This window comes from Perca flavescens, chromosome 14 (genome assembly GCF_004354835.1).
Source record: "Perca flavescens isolate YP-PL-M2 chromosome 14, PFLA_1.0, whole genome shotgun sequence".
Taxonomy (NCBI): Eukaryota; Metazoa; Chordata; class Actinopteri; order Perciformes; family Percidae; genus Perca; species Perca flavescens.
This window is the reverse complement of record NC_041344.1, coordinates 26149571-26171963: the sequence shown is the minus strand read 5'-3', so window position 1 is coordinate 26171963 and position 22393 is coordinate 26149571. Positions and strand designations below refer to the sequence as shown.

The 22393-nt window shown below is 42.3% G+C and overlaps 1 protein-coding gene across 1 annotated transcript; it reads left to right on the top strand.

The window, feature by feature from the left end:
* Nucleotides 1-4062: 4062 nt before the first annotated feature.
* Nucleotides 4063-19386, top strand: khdrbs1b (KH domain containing, RNA binding, signal transduction associated 1b). Its single transcript, XM_028597486.1, has 9 exons — nucleotides 4063-4466; nucleotides 7010-7131; nucleotides 8486-8602; nucleotides 9078-9220; nucleotides 12479-12571; nucleotides 13466-13709; nucleotides 14181-14248; nucleotides 14645-14703; nucleotides 18020-19386. Exons 1-9 carry the CDS (start codon nucleotides 4373-4375, stop codon nucleotides 18124-18126), a joined length of 1047 nt encoding a protein of 348 aa, XP_028453287.1. The 5' UTR covers nucleotides 4063-4372; the 3' UTR covers nucleotides 18127-19386.
* The last annotated feature ends 3007 nt before the right edge of the window (nucleotides 19387-22393 follow it).

The following is a 22393-nucleotide window of genomic DNA, read 5'->3' as shown; positions in this document are numbered from 1 at the left end:
TACAGTACGTTCAGTTCACGTTCGCCCAAAATACAGGCGCAACACTGCTGGCTAGTCCACACAACATCCCGGGACGGGAGAAAAACGTGCTCTGGTTTATTGCCATTTCTTTAAACCAATCACAATCGTCTTGGGCGGCGCTAAGCGCTGCACCGAGCAACGGCGCCTCTGCAATATAGCCTCGGGAAGGAACTTGTTTTGGTGGAACGTGTACGTTCTAAGGTTGTTTTAGTCGCGCAACAGAAAACTCAGATTGGACAGATAGTCTAGCTAGCTGTCTGGATTTACCCTGCAGAGATCTGAGGAGCAGTTAACCATAGTCCTCAGAAATCCGCCGGAGTTTAGAACGCCAACACAAAGAAAGAGGAAGGTACCGGACATCAGGCCAAAAAGAAGGACATCTGGCGGAATATCTTACACAACGGAGCAATGCCGAAGTGGAACATCGTGGAAATAGACTACTTACGTGGTTACAGTAAGGGATTTTTTTCACTTCTTCCAAGTGCTTATTCATATTGTGCTTTATTCTATATTTCAGAGGAGTATGCACAGAAGGTTGGAATAATGGTGTCCACATTTCAGCATAAATGACTGTAACAGGAGCTGAGTTATTAGGGAACAAGGTATTTTCACATTTTCTTACACTAAAATGAGCTCTTACTTATTTTCCTTGATTCCTCTCAGCTCTGTCAGAGATAACACAACCTGAAATGTCACATTACTTATTTATTGAAGCAAAAGACGTTGTGATTTCACCTGCCATGTTTGTAAAGCGGATAAATTAAAGTTTTTGGCTGCCGGGTCTGTGCCATTTATTTTTTTCTTCCTCTGTTTTTGTAGTACCAGCAGAATATGTAAGTGCCCTCAGTAATGGCTTTTCCTAGAACGTCAAGAGTCTTGGAGTGGCGGAACAAGACTCCACATATAGTCAGGTCATTTTACAAACACAAGAGCTTAACCAAAATGCAAACAATTTATGAAAATGTATACACGTTGGCAGGGTTTTTGATAGTGCTTCTTCAGATGGAGACATTGGTTATCAACATATAATCACCTTGTGTGTGCGAGACAGGGACAGAGTGACAGGATGGGGGGGATGGGATGGAGGGAGAGCTTGTTTTCTGTGGTGGGTGGGTGGTGAGGGAGAAGGAGGCAGGGTGTGAAGAGGTGGAGACGGAGGAAGCGGAGGGGGGAGTGGGGCGGTGTTACAGATCTAAGCAGGTGTGACAGTTCTGAAAGCTTTCACGGGGGGTAAAAAAGGTTTCTCTGGCCTTGTAGCGATGCTCAACTGAGCGTGACCCTCAGACTGAACCCAGCTATCTCTCTCGCTTGCTTTCTTTCTTGCCTGAACCGCCCAGGAGCAGGAAACCCCTCCACTGACAGTGTGGCACTAAAGGATTAAAGCTTACAAATTCCTATTCTCCTTTAATTTATCCCTCCAACAATTTCATTTTTCATTTTCTTTTTACTATTGTCGACTTAAGAAATACTGTAGACTATAGGGGATGGAAGCCTTTTATCATCCACGGGCGATTCCAGAGCTGTGTCCCAAATCAGGGGCAGCAGTATTCGGCGGCCCCAGCCATCAAAGTCTACCTACCTCGGCCCCAGCCTTCGAAGTCTACCTCGGCCCCAGCCTTCGAAGTCTACCTCGGCCCCAGCCTTCGAAGTCCATCCAATGGTGGCTGAAAAATGTTTCTCAAAATTTCTCAACCACCATTGGATGGATTGCCATGACATTAGATATACACATTCCCGTTCCCCTTTGTAATCACTTTGTTGACCTCTTAACTTTTAAATCTAGTGCCATCCTCAGGTCAAACATATCAAATCCTTTAGTTTATACCAGCAAAAAATAATATAATTCCCATCAGCCTCCGCTGTACTTGGTGTTTAAGGCTAATTAGCGAATTTAAGCATGCAAACACACACAACTAACATGGTAAACATTACTACACCTGCTAAACATCAGCATTTACCATTGTCTTTGGGAGCATGTTAGCATTTAGGTCAAAGCACCACTGTGTCTACAGCCTGACAGAGCCACAAGCATGACTCTAAGTCTTGTTATACTGCAGTTTGTAATAAAAAAAGGGCAGTGAAAGCTGCCATAAGGAGCTGCTAATAATTGTATTAGTTTGACTTTAAGTGGAGTTTCAGAGTCCCATGATGCTCTATAATGCTCTTTCCAGGCTCCTCTGCCCAAACAAGGATAAAACTCCAGGGGAGCACTGAATCCTTGCCTTTTTTTTGGAATCTTTTGGGCATGAAAACTGGTCAGATGCAAAGATCTGGAATAGCGGTGGCTTATATAAGCCCTACCCGAGTGTTTACCCTCTTCCATCTGCCCCTGTTTACCCCAGACTGTGGCTCTGTATGTTAGGGGACACGGGACGTGCACAAAAGCAGAAGGCAAGAGTGCGAGCTATCGGATTGGAACCTGTCCACCTGCCAAGAGAAGTAACTCTTCCTTTTATGAGCCAATTGAAATTCAGCTCACAGGCTATCCATTCTGTCAATGACAAGAGGAGTCAGGACAACCTTGCAACCCCCCCAACACTAATAACACTGTAACGGTCAGAGATAGATCAAGCTGAACGCTGATAGTTAGAGAGGGTCTTTGGCCGCCAATAAGTGTTTAGTGCAGACAATTTTTGCCTTCATTTGTTTTGAGCAGATGCGTTCCTGGGTACAGCTGCGGTCGATCGTAATGGCTTTTCACTCCGGCGGCGGACCGACAAATGACCTGCAGTTTTTGCTGTTTGTTCAAAGAGCACCTACCTGCACATGATGCATGCTACTGTATATGCTTAAAGACCCAAAACACAAAGAATGGCTCGCTTTGCATGCATTAGGCCAGCTCTGTAACCTCTGACCTCTTGTACTCCACTTAATGGCGCGGCAGGTTCATTACCACCATCTGAATCAGAGGAATCAATCCTTTACTGTGTTCCAGACATTCCCCATTACTGCGCTTCTCACATACGTGTTTTTGAATCGATAGATAAGAAAACGGGGGAATTAGACAACAAACAGCCTTCTTCTGATGGACCCAGTTTCATCAGCAACAGTTTCAGAGACCCACTCTTTTGTTATGATCAGCACTGCCACTAAGGGGCAGTAGAGAGCCTGGAATGGAAGTGCCACAGCTTCAGGGCACACTGTCTGAACTGAAATTATATTACAAATTAAACACTGAAGATGTGTCATCATCTAGCATCATCCTATTCACAACAATTCATCTACATTTGATATGAAACTGTATTATACTGCAGTACATAATTCAATACATGTTAGATTTGGAATGTAGTCCTAGTCTGTAATTTAATTTGTATTCTCAGAATTGTTCTATTTTATTGTCTAGTATGTATGGCTTTGTACTATGTACTTAACTAACTGTATTTTCATAGATAGATAGATAGATTGAAAATACTATCTATCTATCTATCTATCTATCTATCTATCTATCTATCTATCTATCTATCTATCTATCTATCTATCTATCTATCTATCTATCTATCTATCCCAGGAGTTTCCAAACAATCTTATTTCTTAATAAAATGATCCATACAAATAATTTCAAAAAGATAAATAATCTACATTCCCTTTCAGTTAACCATAACAAGTATTCCATGTTAAATCTGGAGGCCAATGCCTTGATCCCTTTCATTCTAGAAAACACTGCATACCTCACAGTATTATGACTGCTCAGTAATAGTAGCACCACATTACCATACGATCAATAATCAATTCACTTGAGCACATCCGGCTCTGAAACATAGCCTTCAGATACACCTTTTTAAATATGAGTATCATTGAAATAAATTCCTATTTGAGTGAACCCAGCAGTCGGACACCTCAATACCTTCTATGTGGTCTAGACCTTTTTATTTTTTATTTTATTTTGATTATAACAACAGTAGCCTACCACACCGTACGGCGGGCACACCCATACCAGTAGGCCACTGATCTAATTGTGGGATTTTGAATTTATTTTTAATTGGGGGATTATCGTTACTGGAGGCGGCGCGTATTAACACAGAAAACAGTAGGAGGCGTCTCACTACGTCCTTCTGAGCTCACTTCCGCCGGCTTGAGTAGGAGCACTATACCCGTCTCTCACCGCTTTTGTTCTCCCATTCCCATCCAGTCGGTGCCGCTGAACGGACGGGATAGGCTAAAGCCAGTTCGGGAAACCACAAGTAGCCCGGAATCCACATGCAAAGCGCCGTCTGCACAGAGGATACGCGGCACTCCGTAGTTACATAACTGGACTACTTTTTTTCTTCTTCTATCACTGTTGGGCTTTTTCACGCTTTTTTTTTTTTGTTGCACCGAAACTGACTTGACTTCCCCGATCTAGAAACTCAAAATGGAGAACGACGATAAATATCTCCCCGAGCTGCTGGCGGAGAAGGACAGCCTGGACTCGTCGTTCACGCACGCCATGAAACTTTTAAACGCAGGTAATAAAGTCCTGACGCGGGGCTGTCTGTTTTGTCTTTTCAGAATGTGGTTTTATGGTTTGGGGGTTTAAGAGAAGGGGCGCCATGTCACCCGTCAACGCACACCGTCCAAGCTGTGATTGCCAATGTGTTTGCAGAGGGGACGTGGGCTGCCCGTCACCTGCTAGAGTTGTGTGTGTGTGTGTGTGTGTGTGTGTGTGTGTGTGTGTGTGTGTGTGTTAGTGTGTGTGTGTGTGTTAGTGTGTGTGTGTGTTAGTGTGTGTGTGTTAGTGTTAGTGTTAGTGTTAGTGTCTGGGATTGCAAATAGCCTAAAAGCTACAACAACACAGAGGGAGAGACACACTTTAAGTACCGGTATCCATCTCGATCATTCCCGCCGTCTCTCGTGCAGATGCGACGCATTTGGGTCTCTTTTCTTCAGTACTGTCGGGGCTCGCGCCGACTCTAAAACTTGACTCTCCTAGCTGAAGGGATTTTGTTGTCGTGTTCAAGTCCCTGTTGATGTCATTGTCAGGCAGCCTATACATGTGCGTCAGTATCTGTGACTGGGGGGCGGGGGGGTCACATAGCTACTTTAAACTGACTACTGAAGTGTCCTTGAGCAAGAGACTGCAGCTCCGGAGCTGCTGTGCTGGAGAGGGGACGCTCGAAAAGACTACCTCTGGTATAAGATATTTCCCTGTGGTCACTGAAAACATGCCTTATCTTATAATTATTATTATTATTATTATTATTATTATTATTATTATTATCTGTAACGTTACATTCTTAAAGGGACAGCGGCCCTACAGATGTCAGAGAATATTACATAAGTAGGCTAAATAATGTAATGATACTGTAGGACAAATGTACCACGAGGTACGATAGCCATAAAGCCACTACTGGGTAGGCTACCCCAAATCTTCACAGGAGCATTACAGTGATGCTATAGAAAATGAAAAATGTACACAAAATATAATAAGGGCATCATAAGATAGCCATTGAGTGCTATAGATCAACTGGAGGACTGCTCTCCCAGAGATTAAGAGTGATTTTTCTGCAAGCTGGTTCTAATATGCTGCTCCAGTCAAGTATCTCAGGTACTGTACCTATGGGAAGGATATATGGTTAAGCTGGTCTCTTTGTCTTAACCGGATGCGTGTGATCTAGTCTGCATCTCCTGGAATTGAAAGTGAGAATGATCCAGAAAGACAAAGTGTGTGGCGTTGTGTGTGCTGTAGGTTGCCACAGTTTGACATATCTACTAGCGATCTGCAGCTGGTAGACTTGCGCTGTAGCTGACATGTTTGCACATGGCATGCTCAGCAGTTGTCATGGCCAGGAGTGAGGAGGTGGTTTGAGATGAAGAGTGCTGTGATGGGGCTATGGGTGCTGGAGACTAGTAGGTTACCTCACATGGATGAGGTAACAGAAGGTGTAGGAGAGAAGAGCTGATGGCTGTATGTTTTTCATTAAACCTACAGAAATCAATACTTGACCAGTACAGAAAAGAATAGACCAAAACAAAGGAATGGAATTGTAATGTAAAGATATTGTTGTATTGTAAGACCTGAACAATGTTATGCTGTATTTGCATATTTATTTGCTTTGTAATAATATGATTTTGTGAAATAGGGGCAGGACCAAATAAGTTATTTGCTTCTGCCTGCTCCTTCTCGAACTAATCCATTTTTGTTTGTTTTTTTTTGTTAAATTTTGATTGTGTTTTTTTTGATTTTGTGATTTTAATTATTTTGTTTAGTTTTCTTTTGCTACATTGTTGATTGTTCTAGATAACATAATAAAGGAAATTAATGAAGTTTATGCTTGGAAGTTTAGGATTATTGATCAGTCTAACACTTTATTTTTCAAATGAATCAATCATTTCTTCAGTTTACAAAATCATCACAAGTTCGCAGAGCCCACGGCGATGTCTTCATGGGTCTTATTTTATCAGATCAGCAGCCCAAAACCCAAATATATTCAGTTTCCAATGATGGAATGCAGAAAAAAGGCAAAACAATCTCACATCCAAGAAGCTTAGGAGAGACTGTTTGCAGCCTGGCTTGAAAAATGTCTGAAATGATTAATTGATTACCAAAGTCGTTGCCAGTTAACTGATTGATCAACTGTTTGTCAGCTCTATTCAGGGTGTTGGCAAGAGAACAAAAAATGTGCTAAATGAACACACATTTACTCTTTCATCATCTTGTATTCATCAGTAAGCACTATTGTTTGTTATTTTGATTGATTGCCAATCAAAATATGTCAAGTTGTCTGAGTTAAAACAGGCAAAGTTAGACCTTAAAGTTGTGTTTACATCATTGGGATGAGTAGAAATGCAGTTGAAACAACTTGCATGTAAGGTGTGTGTGTGTGTGTGTGTCTAAAAATAGTTCTTGGCAAGTTTTGAACGCTGAGATGTTGTATGACCTGCACATCTCTCCGTCAATGCTTGCCTAATGATGTAAGTGCGCATAAATCCTCGTCATGAACTGAGCTGTACTGGAATTCTGTTTGATTGCGTGAACACTTTGCCTGAAACCGTACCTCTCCCCTTGTAGAAATTGATAGAATCCAGAAAGGCGAGACTAAAAAGGAGGCAGACGCATACCTGGACCTTTTCACAACAAAGAACATCAAACTCAAGGAACGGGTGCTCATACCTGTCAAACAGTACCCAAAGGTGAGCTTTCTATGCCCTTGTCTCCCCCCCCTTTCTTCTTCTGTCCTCCTTTTTTTTCCTTCCTCCACCGTGAACCCCTCCTTGATTTAATTCATCCTACCGCCGAGTTTCAATTACACAAAGCCATGGGGTTACTTGGAGTCTCAAATTACTCCTCTCAGCCCTGATCTCGAAGCTCCAGAGTATAATTACAGCCGATACTGGCATGTGTTTAAAATACCATTTTAAAAAAAAAAAAAAAAAAAAAAAAAAAAAGGATCAAAATATGGTGACATAGGTTGTACTGTCTGTCAAAAATATTAATAAAAAAAAAAAAAAAAAAAAAAAGGATCAAAATGTCAATATTACTCTGGTTAGGATAGCTCTGTATTGCGGTCTAATTTATAATGGCGAGATTGGATCTTCCACACATTTCCATTCAGAGTGACCTCTTACTTGGCTTTATCATGTAACCCTCAGGTGTATTCATCCATCCATGCAAATCAGTGCAAGCTATATCTGGCTCATACATTTGGCTACATTGACTTTAGAATGATGGTTCATGATGTTTGGAGAAGGCATACAAGGGTACATAAACCGGCAGAACAAATGGCATAATGCTTAATTTGCATGTTGTTGAATTTATTTGCGGCAGTCGCCTACGTTTTTATACGGCGGCTGTCTGGAGGCCGTTGTGTGACTTTTCAGAAATTCTTTTTTAAAAATGTAAGATGGATAAGATGCTGCCCCATCTCAAGCATCTGATCAATATGATGTAGGAGTCTGCCGGTCTGTGGGGTAAGACAGCCTTCTGATCTCAAGAAACCTGTATTAGTTTGCCAGATAAGTGTGTTATTTTTTTATTTATTTTTTATTTTTTAGTCCGTACATCAATCCGCTGTGTCAGGGTTGACGAAGCCAATGAGTGCTTTCAGATTACAAAAAGCTGTTTTATCAACTCCGCGAGGAACCGCTTCCTCGGCAGGGGGCAACTCTTTGCTAAATGGGTTTGTCAGCGACCCCTTATTGTAGGACACGTCATATAGTACACACACACACACACACACACACACACACACACACACGGTGATGTCATTGTTTCCAGTGATTGAGGAGGTAAAGAGCGCAGGTTTCGATCACGAGTTAGTTGTGGCTCAGTGCTCGCAGGATCGTAGTGAATGGTAGCTCACGGCGTTACAGCCCTCCGGGGGGGGCTCATATCGACCCTCCTCTGGTAAATCTACTACTTAGGGCTGCAGCGGCATGCGCAACAAGACCCCCGACAGTGATTGCTCTATCACCCTCTTGGCACTAAACTCGCCTCTGCTTTTGACTGTCAGGCTGATCGTGTTCTGCTTTTGTTTGGCCCCCTCAGTTCAATTTCGTGGGGAAGATCCTGGGACCTCAGGGCAATACAATCAAACGTCTGCAGGAAGAGACCGGGGCCAAGATCTCTGTGCTGGGCAAAGGATCCATGAGAGACAAATCCAAGGTAATGCACTCGTGTGACACACACACACACACACACACACACACACACACACACACACACACACACACACACACACACACACACACACACACACACACACACACACTGATATTACACACCTGTGAGAAGGGTACCTGAAGCCATAACACATGTGGCCTGTACTTGAGAGGGATGTCAGGCTGGCAGGATTGCTCGGGTGAACTTGCACGTAAAACCAAGGGCATTCACGCCCTGCACACATCTGTTCCAGGAATCTTCACCAGGTCCCTCTAAACCGGTTATCTATGGCTTTGATGTAATTATTCAGCTAGATAAAGGAAGGGAATACCACACCTATGCTCGACGGCCCTCTCTGAGGCGGAGGAAATACGATTTGTTTTTTTTACTTCTTGCATAATTCATTTAATTTTGGAGTGGAGCTGTGTGCTCTCTCGGACTCCCCGGCACTCTCGGTGATGTTGCCCTTGTTTCGCAGGAGGAGGGGCTGAGGAAAGGCGGCGAACCCAAGTACGCCCACCTGTCTATGGAGCTGCACGTCTTCATCGAGGTGTTTGCCCCCGTGCCAGAGGCCTACCTGCGCATGGCGCACGCCATGGAGGAGGTCAAGAAGTTCCTGTTTCCCGTGAGTCGGACTTTACTGTTTTGGCGTGCTTTGTGACTTGTTGTTGTTGTGACTTGTTGTTGTCTTTGACTTGTCGTTTGGGCTGGGCGATATGGAGATAATCACATTTTTTATTTTTTTATTTTTGACCAAATACCTTGATATTATAGTGTTGACTATTGTTGCTTTCACAAAATATTTACACAATGAGATTTGTGATAAATAATCATCAGTAATTTGGATATAATGACTAAGTGGGTAAAGGCAAATAATAGTAACCAATAGTTACAACAGTCTGGTAAGTTCAGAAAATGACATCACACTACTGTAATGCAGCCTTTAAAACCAGGATAAGACAACACAATACGCCATATTACGATATTACCATATCCAAAATCTAAGATCATATCACGATATTGATATATTGCCAGCTCTACTTGTCGTTGTTGTCTATCGACTCGTCTGTGTTTGACGTTCTGAGAGCTGCATCTGACAATTATTTATTGCCTGTAATTAACCTGCCGATTCAGGGGTTTTCCCAAGGGAAAATCGGTGCCCAAATGACAAGAAATGAGAGAAAATAGCAATTCAGATCCTCTTCCGACTGTGTTTTTAATAGCATTTTACCAAACAACAGTTGAAAAGCAGAACATAAAGTGGAATTGTAGAGCTTATCTCAGTTGTACCGTCCAGTCAGGCTGTGTCGGACTCGAGCCAACATTTTTGTTTATCAAATTGTCAGAAATAACAGGCAAATGCATATAGATTTCTGTCAAATAAGGTAACACCAACTCATTGCCCTTCCTGTACGCGGACCGATCATGCTTGCTATCGAGCGCAGTGCCCCGCCCCCCTCTCCCCAGGCCCATTCTGAGCCAGGAAAAAACACCCTGTTATTATGTATTCAATTCCACAGTTGGCCTGTAAAATGTCAACCATATTGACAAACACTCAACGCAAGTTAACAGACGCTAAAGTGATGTCTTTACGTTAGCCGGACACCGCTTCATTATTCAAATCAAAGCTGAACTTTGTGAAACGGTAATACCATTTTGGATTTGATAACTGACAAAAAAATGGTAGAATCAGTATTGGATTTGAGTCCTGTTCTCTCAGACAACTAATTCACCAGTTGACAACTTAACACTGCAAATTGAACTCTCATTATCGATTGAATCTGCCAAATACTTTCTCAATGAACTGTCTACAACATATCAATTGGAAATTGTAAGTCTATCTATCTATCTATCTATCTATCTATCTATCTATCTATCTATCTATCTATCTATCTATCTATCTATCTATCTATCTATCTATCTATCTATCTATCTATCTATCTATCTATCTATCTATCTATCTATCTATCTATCTATCTATCTATCTCTCCTGTTCCATTACTTTAGCTTGTTTTTGTCTGATCACCAGCCTCAACCTTGAAAACGATTTGAATAAAAAAAGAAAAACCCCAAATTGTCACAGTTAAGAAGCTGAAATTGGGGGTAAAAGGTTGAAAAAAAAAAAACACAGCGAGTTGCGAGTAACGTAATTAGCACTCCGTCTAAGAGGAAGAATGGGTTATCCCTGTCCCCAGTCTCATTCTTGAAAGAGTGAGGAGAGTCAGCTCGGAGATGAATGGCTCCCAGACAGATATGTGGTTGACTTCACCCGGAGCTGCCTAAGCTTCCTTTTTATTTATTTTTTTCGTTTTTATGCCGAGAGATTCTTGAGCATGGGCCAACCCAGTCTGCTGTCGAGCCCGGCTGAAGCCCACGTAGCTCTAACGGTGGCTCGTGCCAAAGCAGGCCAATAGATGCCCACATTTTTTTTAATTAGTGTGCAGGGTGTTATAGAAGAGCGATATTTCTTTTTTTTTTTTTTTTGGATCAAAGGCGAGATAAATGGCTCGGTTGAACCAGTAGTGATGTCGGGGTATTGCCGTGTAATGTAAAAAGCTGTCCCCCCGTAGAACCTGCCGCTACAGTTGAAGGCCATAATCTGTCAGGCTTGACGGCCTTCATTTGGAAACGCGGGGCCGTATTTGAATAAACGCATCATGTTCTCAGAAAGTGGGGTGGATGTGATTTTTGTCGGGGGAATGTTTTATGTATTACCTGTACGCTTGTACTCCAGACGGCTTTGACTCTTTTGTTCTCCCTCATCTGTTTTTTTTTCCACACACGAGCATACCTGTACGTCTGCCAATGTAAATTCGAAAGCAGAGCCTTGATCCCATGTGTGAAAGATCCTTTTATTTCTCAACGCTGACACTTTGTTCTCATCTTTTTTTTTTTTTTTTTTTTTTTTTCTTCTTTCTATAGAATGCCATGTCTAAAGACACTTCATTAATCCAAACACCTCGATGGCTTGTTAGATGCCGCTGCAGTCACACGGCTCTATTGCCTCCGATGAATGTAGAAGCACTCGAGTGGCTTGTGTTTGTCTGCCTTCGCCGCAGATCCATTTTGAAATACTCTAGCATCCGCCCCGTTTTGCACCCTTCTTTGTTCATCATCGTTAGAGCTCGATCGCTATCCCAGGGACTGATTTATGAGAAAGAATTGATTGGGTCAGAGTGCGTCCCCTTGCGATTGCTCCCCGAAGGAAGGCGGCGGATCGGGTTGCAGGATTTGTGCCGCTCCTACAAGCGGTTTCACTCCTCCGTCCCGACGTGTTGCTTTTTTGCGGGTGAAACAGGGTGACCGTTGATGCGGTCGCACCGGACCTGTCGGGAAGTGCAGTGCGGGGGTGATTTTTACATTTTGTGCATGACGGAGAGACACAGGAAGGCTGGGGGTGTGGATGGATGCTTTCAACCCCCCCCTTTCTCTTTAACACTCTGAGTCACTGAGTCACTGGCAACAAGACTTTTTCTTCCACTCTTTCTGTTAGCCATTAGGGGGATGCTGTGTGGTGAGCAGCTCTGTAATTGTGTTTCGCTCTTTTATTCATTGCTGGCTCTTCCACACTGCCTCCTTTTCTTCCCTCTTCATTTTTTTTTTTTTTTGCCATTCACTTGTGTGTGTTCACATGATCTTGCTTCTCACCCTCTCTCTTTTGTGTGTTTGTGTGTGTGTGTGTGTGTGTGTGTGTGTGTGTGTGTGTGTGTGTGTGTGTGTGTGTGTGTGTGTGTGTGTGTGTGTGTGTGTGTGTGTGTGTGTGTGTGTGTGTGTGTGTGTGTGTGGATGATGTGTGTGTGTGCAGTTCATGGAGTGTGTGTGTGTGTGTGTGAATGGTGGCCAGTGTGTGTGTGTGTGTGTGTGTGTGGATGTGTGGGGCCCTCCGGTCATGGATGATATCCCCCTGGAGGAGTTCATGGAGATGGGCTACCTGAATGGAGCCAGGAGGCCACAGGCCGGGGCACCTCCGGTCACACACACACACACACACACACACACACACACACACACACACACACAGTTTCTCATATAACAGCTGCTAGGTCACTGAAGTAATGCAAAGGCACTGTTGTTCCTCAACTACCATATCTATGTATCAGTGGAAATACTGAGCAAGGCTGGAAGCAGCATTATAGTTACTTCTTTTTGTGTAATTTTGTAGTTTTCGGTGTACTTATACGCTGAGGATCTGAGCATTTTTTGACATAAGATACTTTTGTGACTCGCCGAGAAGACAGCACATACTGTCACAAGAAACAACTTCAACTGTAAGATAAAGGAATGTCAAGGAATCAATAGCCAGGCACATAAAATGCTCCCTAAATTGTTGGTCCACGTTTGTTTAGTTTCTTTGGTAAAAAATTTGTGAAGAATCCTTTTTAAAGGGATAGCTTGACATGTTGGCATTATTTGCTTCCTTGCTGCGAGTTAAATGAGAAGCTCAACACCACGTGCATGTCACTACAGTGAATAATGTATTTGGAGCCAGTAGACGCTTAGCTTAGCATAAAGACTAAAAAGTGGAAACTGCTTGCCTGGCTCTGTCTAAAAGTAACAAAATCCACCATCCAGCACCCTTTTTTTTATTTTTATTTTAATTTTTTTTGAAAGCTCATTAATAACATGTTATTCAAGCAAAAGAGATGCATGATTTTGTTACCTTTTTGTAACTGTGTCTAGTCTTTATGCTAAGCTAACTGGCTGCTAACTGACGCAGCTTCTTATTTAGCGTAGAGACTGAGACATGAGAATGGTATTGATCTTCTCGTCTCACTCTCGGCAAGGAAGCGGATGTGTACATTTCCCAAAATGTGGATCTATTCCTGCAAGTAGAAGAGCACAGTATTATGTCGCCGTTCTCTTCTGCAGGGGTCGGGGAATGCCTCCTCGCGGCGCTCCTGCCAGGGGAGGCGTGGCTCGAGGCGGCCCAGCCAGAGGTGGCGCAGTGAGGGGCGTCCCAGCGGGCCGAGGAGGACCCCCGGCGGCACCCGCCAGGGGAGCCTCGGCGCCCCGCACCAGGCCCCCGGCTGCCGGGCCCCCCCAGAGGATGGCGCATCCACCCCCCCACCAGCACACCCCCGCTGCAGCCGATGAGAGCTACGAGGAATATGTAAGTAACCGAACAAGTGGAGCGTAGTTTTAATTTTCAGTTTAGTTCACATGTGGATGTCCTCGGCACGGAATATGATTATTATTATTATTATTATTATTATTATTATTATTATTATTACCTTGTATTATACAAACAAGTAAAATACCTCTTTGAACTTTAACTTGGATAAGGCAGACATAAGAAATGAGATGAGGAGCAAGTAGCGTAACAGCCAAAGGACGAGTTTTCCTGTCGAGACGGGATGCCGCCTCTGAATGAGATTGTTCTTGGCACTCTGTTGGCTTTGAATAACTCTTCCGTCAACAGAGAAACAAGTGACTATTTTTTTCATTTTTTTTTGGGATGCTCGAAAACATACGGGGGACATGTCCGCTTTAGCACAAGTGTGGTGCTTTGGAGACATCTTGACATTCATGATTCATGAACAAGCCTCTCCCTAAATCTCACTCTGTTTCCTTCCCTCTCCAGGGCTACGACGAGAGCTACACAGACACGGCCTACGAGCCCTACGACAGCTATTACAGTCAGCCGCAGGCGTGAGTGACTCAGACGTCTCTTTGGTTTTCACCTGCTTCTCACTAAAAGTGCACGCACACACACACACACACACACACACACACACACACACACACACACACACACACACACACACACACTGCCTAGTTGCTAGTTTCACTGGATTTGAGAGCAGCCACTCTGCACAAATTCAGCGCTGCTTGTACTTCATGTTAGATGGTTTGGATGGCGGTGTTATTTAGGAGAACCAGGCGGGACTACGATGTTCCATGCAAGCGAGCCAAGCTTTGGTCGTATTCACGGACGCCAATTATCATCCCCCGAGACATTACAGTCAGCAGCTACTTAATGTTTTTTCAAAGATTTAAAAGTGATTTTTCTTCTTCTTCTCTCTCGTCCTGTCTTTTGACCATCAGAGAGCCAGAATACTACGACTACGGACACGGAGAGACCACAGAGTCGTACGAGTCATACGGTAAGGGAAAACTTTATTCACAAAGATGACCCAGTTTGTACTGTAAAAAAGTGTGCATGTAGATATTAGGGTTGGGCGATGTCACCTAAATTGGCAGTTGACGATGTTTACAGTAAAACATGGCGATGGACGATGAAATCGGTGGGGGCGGGGGGGTAGCGCAAATCTCTTTACATAAATATTTGTTTCTACTACTATGGGCCAACAGTTAACATAGAAACGATTAGACATACATTTAAATGCCCTCTGTAAATGGTGCCCTGCTGGTAGGTTTCACAACGTGACCTACTTTCACTTAAGTACGGTGCAGTAAAGTCAATCAGATGTCCGTGATCTGCGTAACGACAGTACAGTGGGACGTCTGCCTTCAACAGGGCGACAGTAATAACCTAACATACCATCATTACTGAGATTAAACTACGTTCTCGGTTGTGTTTGCACTGAATAATGCATTCAATAAACAGAAACATAACTCTTGCAGCGCACATGAACAGATGCGCAATATTAGCTCACAGATAAAATAGCACCCTTGTGAATTAGCCTGTTGCTAACGTCCATTCATAAATCCTGCAGAACATTGTCCCGTACCTACATGACCTCAGACTTACTTATTGATGCACGCACAGAGTAGTGTCGACAAACTTAGTCCAAAGAGGGGAGAAAGAAAAGTGCTATAGTATTCCACGTATTCCAACGCTTTTTTCTCTCTCACTCGAGACCGCTGCGTCCAACGTCCCTAGAAGGTAGAGCGAGCTACAACTGACAGGGAGAGAGAGAGAATATATCACTACAGCCAATCCAGTCTGCTCAAAGCGATGGTTCGATGATTCACAAATAGGTTGCACGTAAGGGGGGGAAAGTAGCTTCCACTTATGGGGCCCTATCTTGCACCATGCGCAGCGCAAAGCCCGACGCAAGTGTCTTTGCTAGTTTAAGACCGACGCACTTGTCAATTTCCCGTCCAGCGCCCGCGACTAGGATTAGTGTGTTTGACAGGGTGAGGAGTATGACATCACGATGGTGGCTCTCCATCGTGATGTCGGCTCTCCATCGTGATGTCGGCCAGCCATCACGATGGATGATATTGTCCATCGGCACAATCCTAGTAGATATGACCAAAAAAATAACATCGTGCACAGCAGTCAGTTTTGTGTGTGTCTGTGTGTGTCTGTGTGTGTGTGTGTGTGTCTGTGTGTGTCTGTGTGTGTCTGTGTGTGTCTGTGTGTGTCTGTGTGTGTCTGTGTGTGTCTGTGTGTGTCTGTGTGTGTCTGTGTAATGCCGTCAAGAGCACGCCAAACCTGTAGGTGGCAGTGTAAACGAGAAGCTCAAGCCCACGTTAGCCAATCAGAATCCTGACGATAGCAACAGCAGCAACGAATCTCTTCCTCACTTCCTTGGCTGCCTAACCTCCGTTTGTCTCAGTTTATGCGCAAACTAAGACTTCCAAAATCTCCGCTCTGGCCGGAAGTTTTAGAAAGACTCGTTTTCAGAGGCGAATTCTTCGTTTGCGTGTAAACAAAGGGCACAAATGAAGGGAAATGTCTCTGTGTTTCTAAATAACCATGTACGTGTAAAGAGGGCCTGATTGGAGCATATCATGAAAAAATAACCAATAACCGTAACCGAGAAGCCAAACGGAGCTTTTAGGCAGACAAAAGTGGATACAGACGTGAGGCTTTAGCAGGTAGAATTGGAAGACTGGGGGATCCTGACGCTAACATTATGGCCAATTTTGCGTGTGCAGTAGGCTTTTCTTTTTTTTTTTTTTTTTTTTTTTTTTTTTTTACCTAGTCAAAAAACTGTTTTAGGCTAACTATATATCTGTTAAGTTAAGCTAAAGCATTTTGACAGTATGCTACTTGTTATGTTTGCAAGTGCCTTAGCTTGCTGATACATAGTAACATCATTTTTGACATACTTAAATGTGATGTTTTTTTTAGCTAGCTACAGGCACTTTGTTAGCGCTTCCGCCCTTAGTTGCATATTGTGGTGCCCATTGTTTTTTCCCTCTGGTGGGTGTGGTTTTCAGAGTATGACGTGATGTGCTCTGTCTCCATCCTTTTATATAGACCTTAGTGGTCCCCTAATACTGTATCTGAAGTCTTTTATATAGACATTAGTGGTCCCCTAATACTGTATCTGAAGTCTCTTTTATATAGACCTTAGTGGTCCCCTAATACTGTATCTGAAGTCTCTTTTATATAGACCTTAGTGGTCCCCTAATACTGTATCTGAAGTCTCTTTTATATAGGCCTTAGTGGTCCCCTAATACTGTATCTGAAGTCTCTTTTATATAGACCTTAGTGGTCCCCTAATACTGTATCTGAAGTCTCTTTTATATAGGCCTTAGTGGTCCCCTAATACTGTATCTGAAGTCTCTTTCATATAGACCTTAGTGGTCCCCTAATACTGTATCTGAAGTCTCTTTCATATAGACCTTAGTGGTCCCCTAATACTGTATCTGAAGTCTCTTTTATATAGACCTTAGTGGTCCCCTAATACTGTATCTGAAGTCTCTTTTATATAGACCTTAGTGGTCCCCTAATACTGTATCTGAAGTCTCTTTTATATAGACCTTAGTGGTCCCCTAATACTGTATCTGAAGTCTCTTTTATATAGACCTTAGTGGTCCCCTAATACTGTATCTGAAGTCTCTTTTATATAGACCTTAGTGGTCCCCTAATACTGTATCTGAAGTCTCTTTTATATAGGCCTTAGTGGTCCCCTAATACTGTATTTGAAGTCTGAAATTCAGCCTTGGTGCAGAATTACAGCCACTAGAACCAGTCCCACGATGAGCTTTCCTTAGTATATTTCTGTGTCTGTAGCTATTGAGGAGGAGAGAGGGGGGCGGGGGAGCAAGGTGGAGGTGTGGCCTTGACCAACTGCCATGCTTCGCTTGTTTTCAAGCCATGATGTAACTCTCTCTCTCATGGGTGGGCGGGCAAAGCAGAGAAAGGGGAGGTAACCTTGCTCCTTATGACCTCATAAGGAGAAGATTCCAGATTGGCCCATCTGAGCTTTCATTTTCTCAAAGGCAGAGCAGGATACCCAGGGCTCGGTTTACACCTATCGCCATTTCTAGCCACTGGGGGACCATAGGCAGGCTGGGGGAACTCATATTAAAAACCTCAAAGTGAAATTTAACTTTGAAAGGTACCCCGTTGAGGTTTCGACAACACGTAGCACTATAAGACGGCCCCTGTTTTAGTCGTATTGGGTGATTTCGATGCACAGTCCTGCCAATGGTTTGATCTTATTCCAACACGTTTGTTTTAACATGGTTTTTTTTTTTCTTTCTTTGTTTTCTCTCCAGGCCAGGATGACTGGAATGGGACCCAGCGAACAGCTTCAGGGAAGGCCCCTCCCCCCTCCAGAGGTGCCAAGACGCCTTACCGGGAGCACCCATACCGACAGTACTGAAGCGGACTCGCCACCCTTAACGCGTCGCCCCGACTACCGCCTGTCGCCTGTCTACCACGGCAGCTCTCGCTTTAAGCAGCCCGACAAAAGTAATTGTCTGTTTTGTCTTTGGTTTGGTCTTTTCCTACACTGGACTTTATACGAGAGAGAAAATTGGGAACTGAAAATCGGAACTGGTTTTTGAGATTTGACCGCGAACTCCCCTCCCCCACCCCTACTTTGTCACACCAACCAACCAACCAGCCACCAACCCCTCCAACCGACCAACCAACCAACCGACCGACCAACCAAAGCGGCTTTTAGATGGGTTAGAGAGGAGACGTTGGTGTCCTTTTTTTGTTCTTTTTCATTTGAATTTTAATTTATTTTGCTGTATATTTTTCTCTGACCCTTTTTAACTCCCCTCTGGCTTTTTTTGCATTGTTGATCTTTCATATATATATATATATTTTTTTCCAACTGTTTGGGAGTAGTCATTTCTAGTGAAATTAGGGGTTCATTATCCACTTGTCTAAGGAGTCCATTTTAATTGTTTTTAAATACAAAGAATCTGTCGAGGGTCAGTTGCAGATTCCCATTTAGGCTACATTTCAAAATTCTGTAAATATAGCCAAATAAAAGACCTTTTTAAAATTTCAATTATGTAATATAGACCCCAAAAAAACAAACGATCCTAAATTAAGTGAAGGTTAAAGAATCAATGTTAATGGAATCGGTACAATTCATTCTTGATGATGGTTTGTTTTTAAATAGTTCTAAAACGTGGTCCATTTAGACTTAGGCAAGCAATATTTGTCATTGTACTTAGAGTTTTGAAATATAGCCCTAATAGACACTGTTGAGATGGACTGTCCTCATATCCTCAATTTGTCACACATGTTTAAAAATTAATTTTAAGACTCTGAAGACAAAAAAAAAAAAAAAAAAAAAAACATTAACAGTCCAGGTCTTCATTTTGTGATCTGATTGTCTATAAACTGCATGCCCAAACTACACAAAGAAGGATTGGGACACAAATCTCCACATGGGTCTTCTCTTTCTACAGAGAAGGGATCCTGCAGCTCAATCCGAACTCTTGTACATATTTTAAAACATCCTAACTGTACTTATTCTGCCACTAGTATCTGTACCCTCTCCATTAAAAAAAATTGCATTATGCTACATGTGTAAGCTTGCCTAAATAGGTAACTAAATCTGTCCAAAAGATGTTTTGCAGCAGTTTGTCAATAAAGCTTAGTTTGTTTTTTTTATGAAACTTAACTTGCTTTATTTGTTTCCTGTCCTAGTCAAATTCTGAAATGGCCTTTTTTAAACAACGTCCAGCAGTCAGATGTAGGTGTTTTCATTTTGTTTCTCATTCAAAACCGCCTTTTAAATCAAAATGAATGTATTGACGTCTGGAGACTTTAACCCTACTAAATGATGTCTTGATTGATTATCAAAAGAGCACAACTTATTCTTTCTCTCTCTTTCTATACTTTTTAAAAAGGACCCAGAGGTAAGACCTCTAAAATAACCTGGATAGCTTCCTAATGTGTATAGAGTTCTAAAGCATTGAATGCCTGGGTATGTATAAGACTTTTTCAATCCTCTTACCTGTGGTCGTAACCGTTAATGAGAATTGCTTTCATAGCTGAAAATTAACTGAGTTCAAACCACCATTCAGGTCTAGGCTTCATTGTCACGAATGACGCTGGCGCGATGGCTATTTTAGTACAGAGTAATGGCAGTGCAATGGAGAGGATGGTTATAACCTAGACAACTCCACTGTAAAGGTAACCTAACCCTAAATGTTTAATTCTCGTAGTGTGTTTTATCAATTGACGTAAACTTGCTGGTAAATACGTACAGTTTCTTAAAATATATATTATTCAGCAGTCCTGGCAACAACAACAAAAAGAATCGACTCAAAAGTAAGAAAAACGTTAACTTCCAATACCATACAGTAGTGGATTTTATGTAACAAAATAACTGTTAGAGTAGTGTTAATGCAACTCTTGCTAAAATGAACGAAGCCAAATCTATGTCAATATCTTCTGTACAGTTGAGCCGCTGTTACTTTTTTTAATTTGCTGTGTAAAGGTTGCTTACAGTAATATTTAAAAAGGTTCTGCCTGTACAAAGTTATCCAAAAAAAAAAAAAAAAAAAAAAAAAAAAAAAAAAAGAGAGCTTGAGTTGCATGAGCATATCTTCTCCTGTAGACATTGCATGATCTGTCTCAAGTTTCTCCCAGTGTTTTTAGACAGGGTATTGATTTGGGCTTTGTCCTTCCTTCAGGCACAGCTATCGCTCACTGAGTGCCCGGAAGACTGACAGTCTGCTCAAGTGAAGACCATGCAAACCTCAGGTTGGTCCCCCCCCCCCCCCCGCCCGCCCATTTCCATCCTAAAGAACCAAAACTGCCGGTTTATGCTTGCTTTAGCACATTAACGTACAACACTGCATATTTTCTTTCAACTTCCCATACAGCGAGTCTTAAAAGATTGATCTGTCTACCTTCCAGGCAGCCATTAGCGTCTGTTGGTGTTTGTACGATATCAACCAACTTACATAGACTGGGAACTATCGTGAAAATTTGTAATCCATCACAAGTCCAGCTTCTTCTTCTTTTTTCTTCTTCTTCTTTTTGTCAAAGTTTAACCCTCGTGTTGTCTTCCTTTCGACCAGGAAACGTTCGTTTTTTTCTGGGTCAACATTTAAAATACAAACTTTTTTTTTTTCAATGTTTTGGTCGTCTTTTTCAACACTTGTCGCTTTTCCTGATGGTTTTGTCGCTTTTCCTGATGGCTTTATCACTTTTCCTGATGTTTTTGTCACTTTTCTTTTTTGTTTTTGTCCCTTTTTTGCATTGTTTTGAAGCTTTTTCCCAACGTTTTTGTCACTTTTCCCCAATTATTTCACTATTTCCAAAGATTTGTCGATTTTATTTTTTGCGCTTTTTGTTGTCCCCACGTTTTTTCCGACATTTGTTTCACTTTTTTCAACGTTCTTTTATCATTTCTTTTATTTATTTTTTCAAATGCTATGAAATTGAATAATAAAAAAAAAAAAATTCAATGAAAGTAGTGAACTGATCATTTATTTTACTTGTGAAGAGCATTGTACGGAACCATCCAAGTTTTTTGGTGTTTTTTTTTGGACAATTTGGTTGAAAGAAAACCCAAATTTCTGATATAGAAACTTTTTGAAAATGCAGAAAACAGGAGAGTTAATTGCTTTTGTAGCCAGCAGAGCTTATTTTTATTTTTATTTTTCCCTTTTGCCACATTCACGGACACTCGGACACCTAAGATCACAGTTTGACATTTTGGGATATCGGCTCATTTGTGTCCTTGGCTATGTCCAAAGTTAGCCGGCTATGTCCAAAGTTAACGAAATCGGCCTTCCGTACACAAACGCATGTGTTAAATCATCAACCGGTAACCACGGACCGGTAACATCCTGGATTCTCCTCTGGTTGCCTGGCAACTGGTCCTCACCAGAAAGAAATAGTCTGTAGCTTACCTCCCTGTAAAACTGCAAGTTGTTTTTACACTTCACCCTTTGACTGTTTGTACGGGCTCAGGCTAGCTGTTGACCTCTGTTTCCAGTCTTTAAAGGTCCCACTTCTCACATTCAGGCTCAAACTTGTATTTTTGGTTTCTACCAGAAGATGTTGACATGCTTTAATGTTAAAAAATCACTTCCTTTTTCTCATACTGTCTGTCTGAATATACCTGTACAGTGTTTCCAACAGATTAGAAAGCAATTTGTGGCACGGGGGGCGGGAGGGGGTGAAAAACTTTATTTTCGTAACAATCCCGTATGAAAAACTGAGGAGAACACGCTGTTGGATGCTGTCCTCCTCTCTTACTCTTTCTTCAATGCCTTACAAATCTATCTATTTCTCTCTCAGTGACCCTGTCTTTCTGTTTGAGCAGCACTGGTTGAAGCCTGAAAATATTGTAAACAAATTAATAACGTAACTAATTCCACTGGTCGGGCTGTTGAGATCTGTTTCAGACCGATACCTCCGGTTCAGGCTGGTCCTCATCCTCAACAAATCCTTTTCAGTACTCCTCTGGATTGAAGCAGCAGACATTCAGTGTAAGAGTAAAAAAATATAAGAGTAAAAAAATATAACATTATTTATAATACGTTTATTTGATTCACAGCCGCTACATATAGTGTACAACCCAACTGCATTTTACCGCAAACTTGCGACTAGTTAACTAGTTAACGCTTGTTTGCTAAGGGTCGGGTCGGGACTCCAACATTGACACTCTG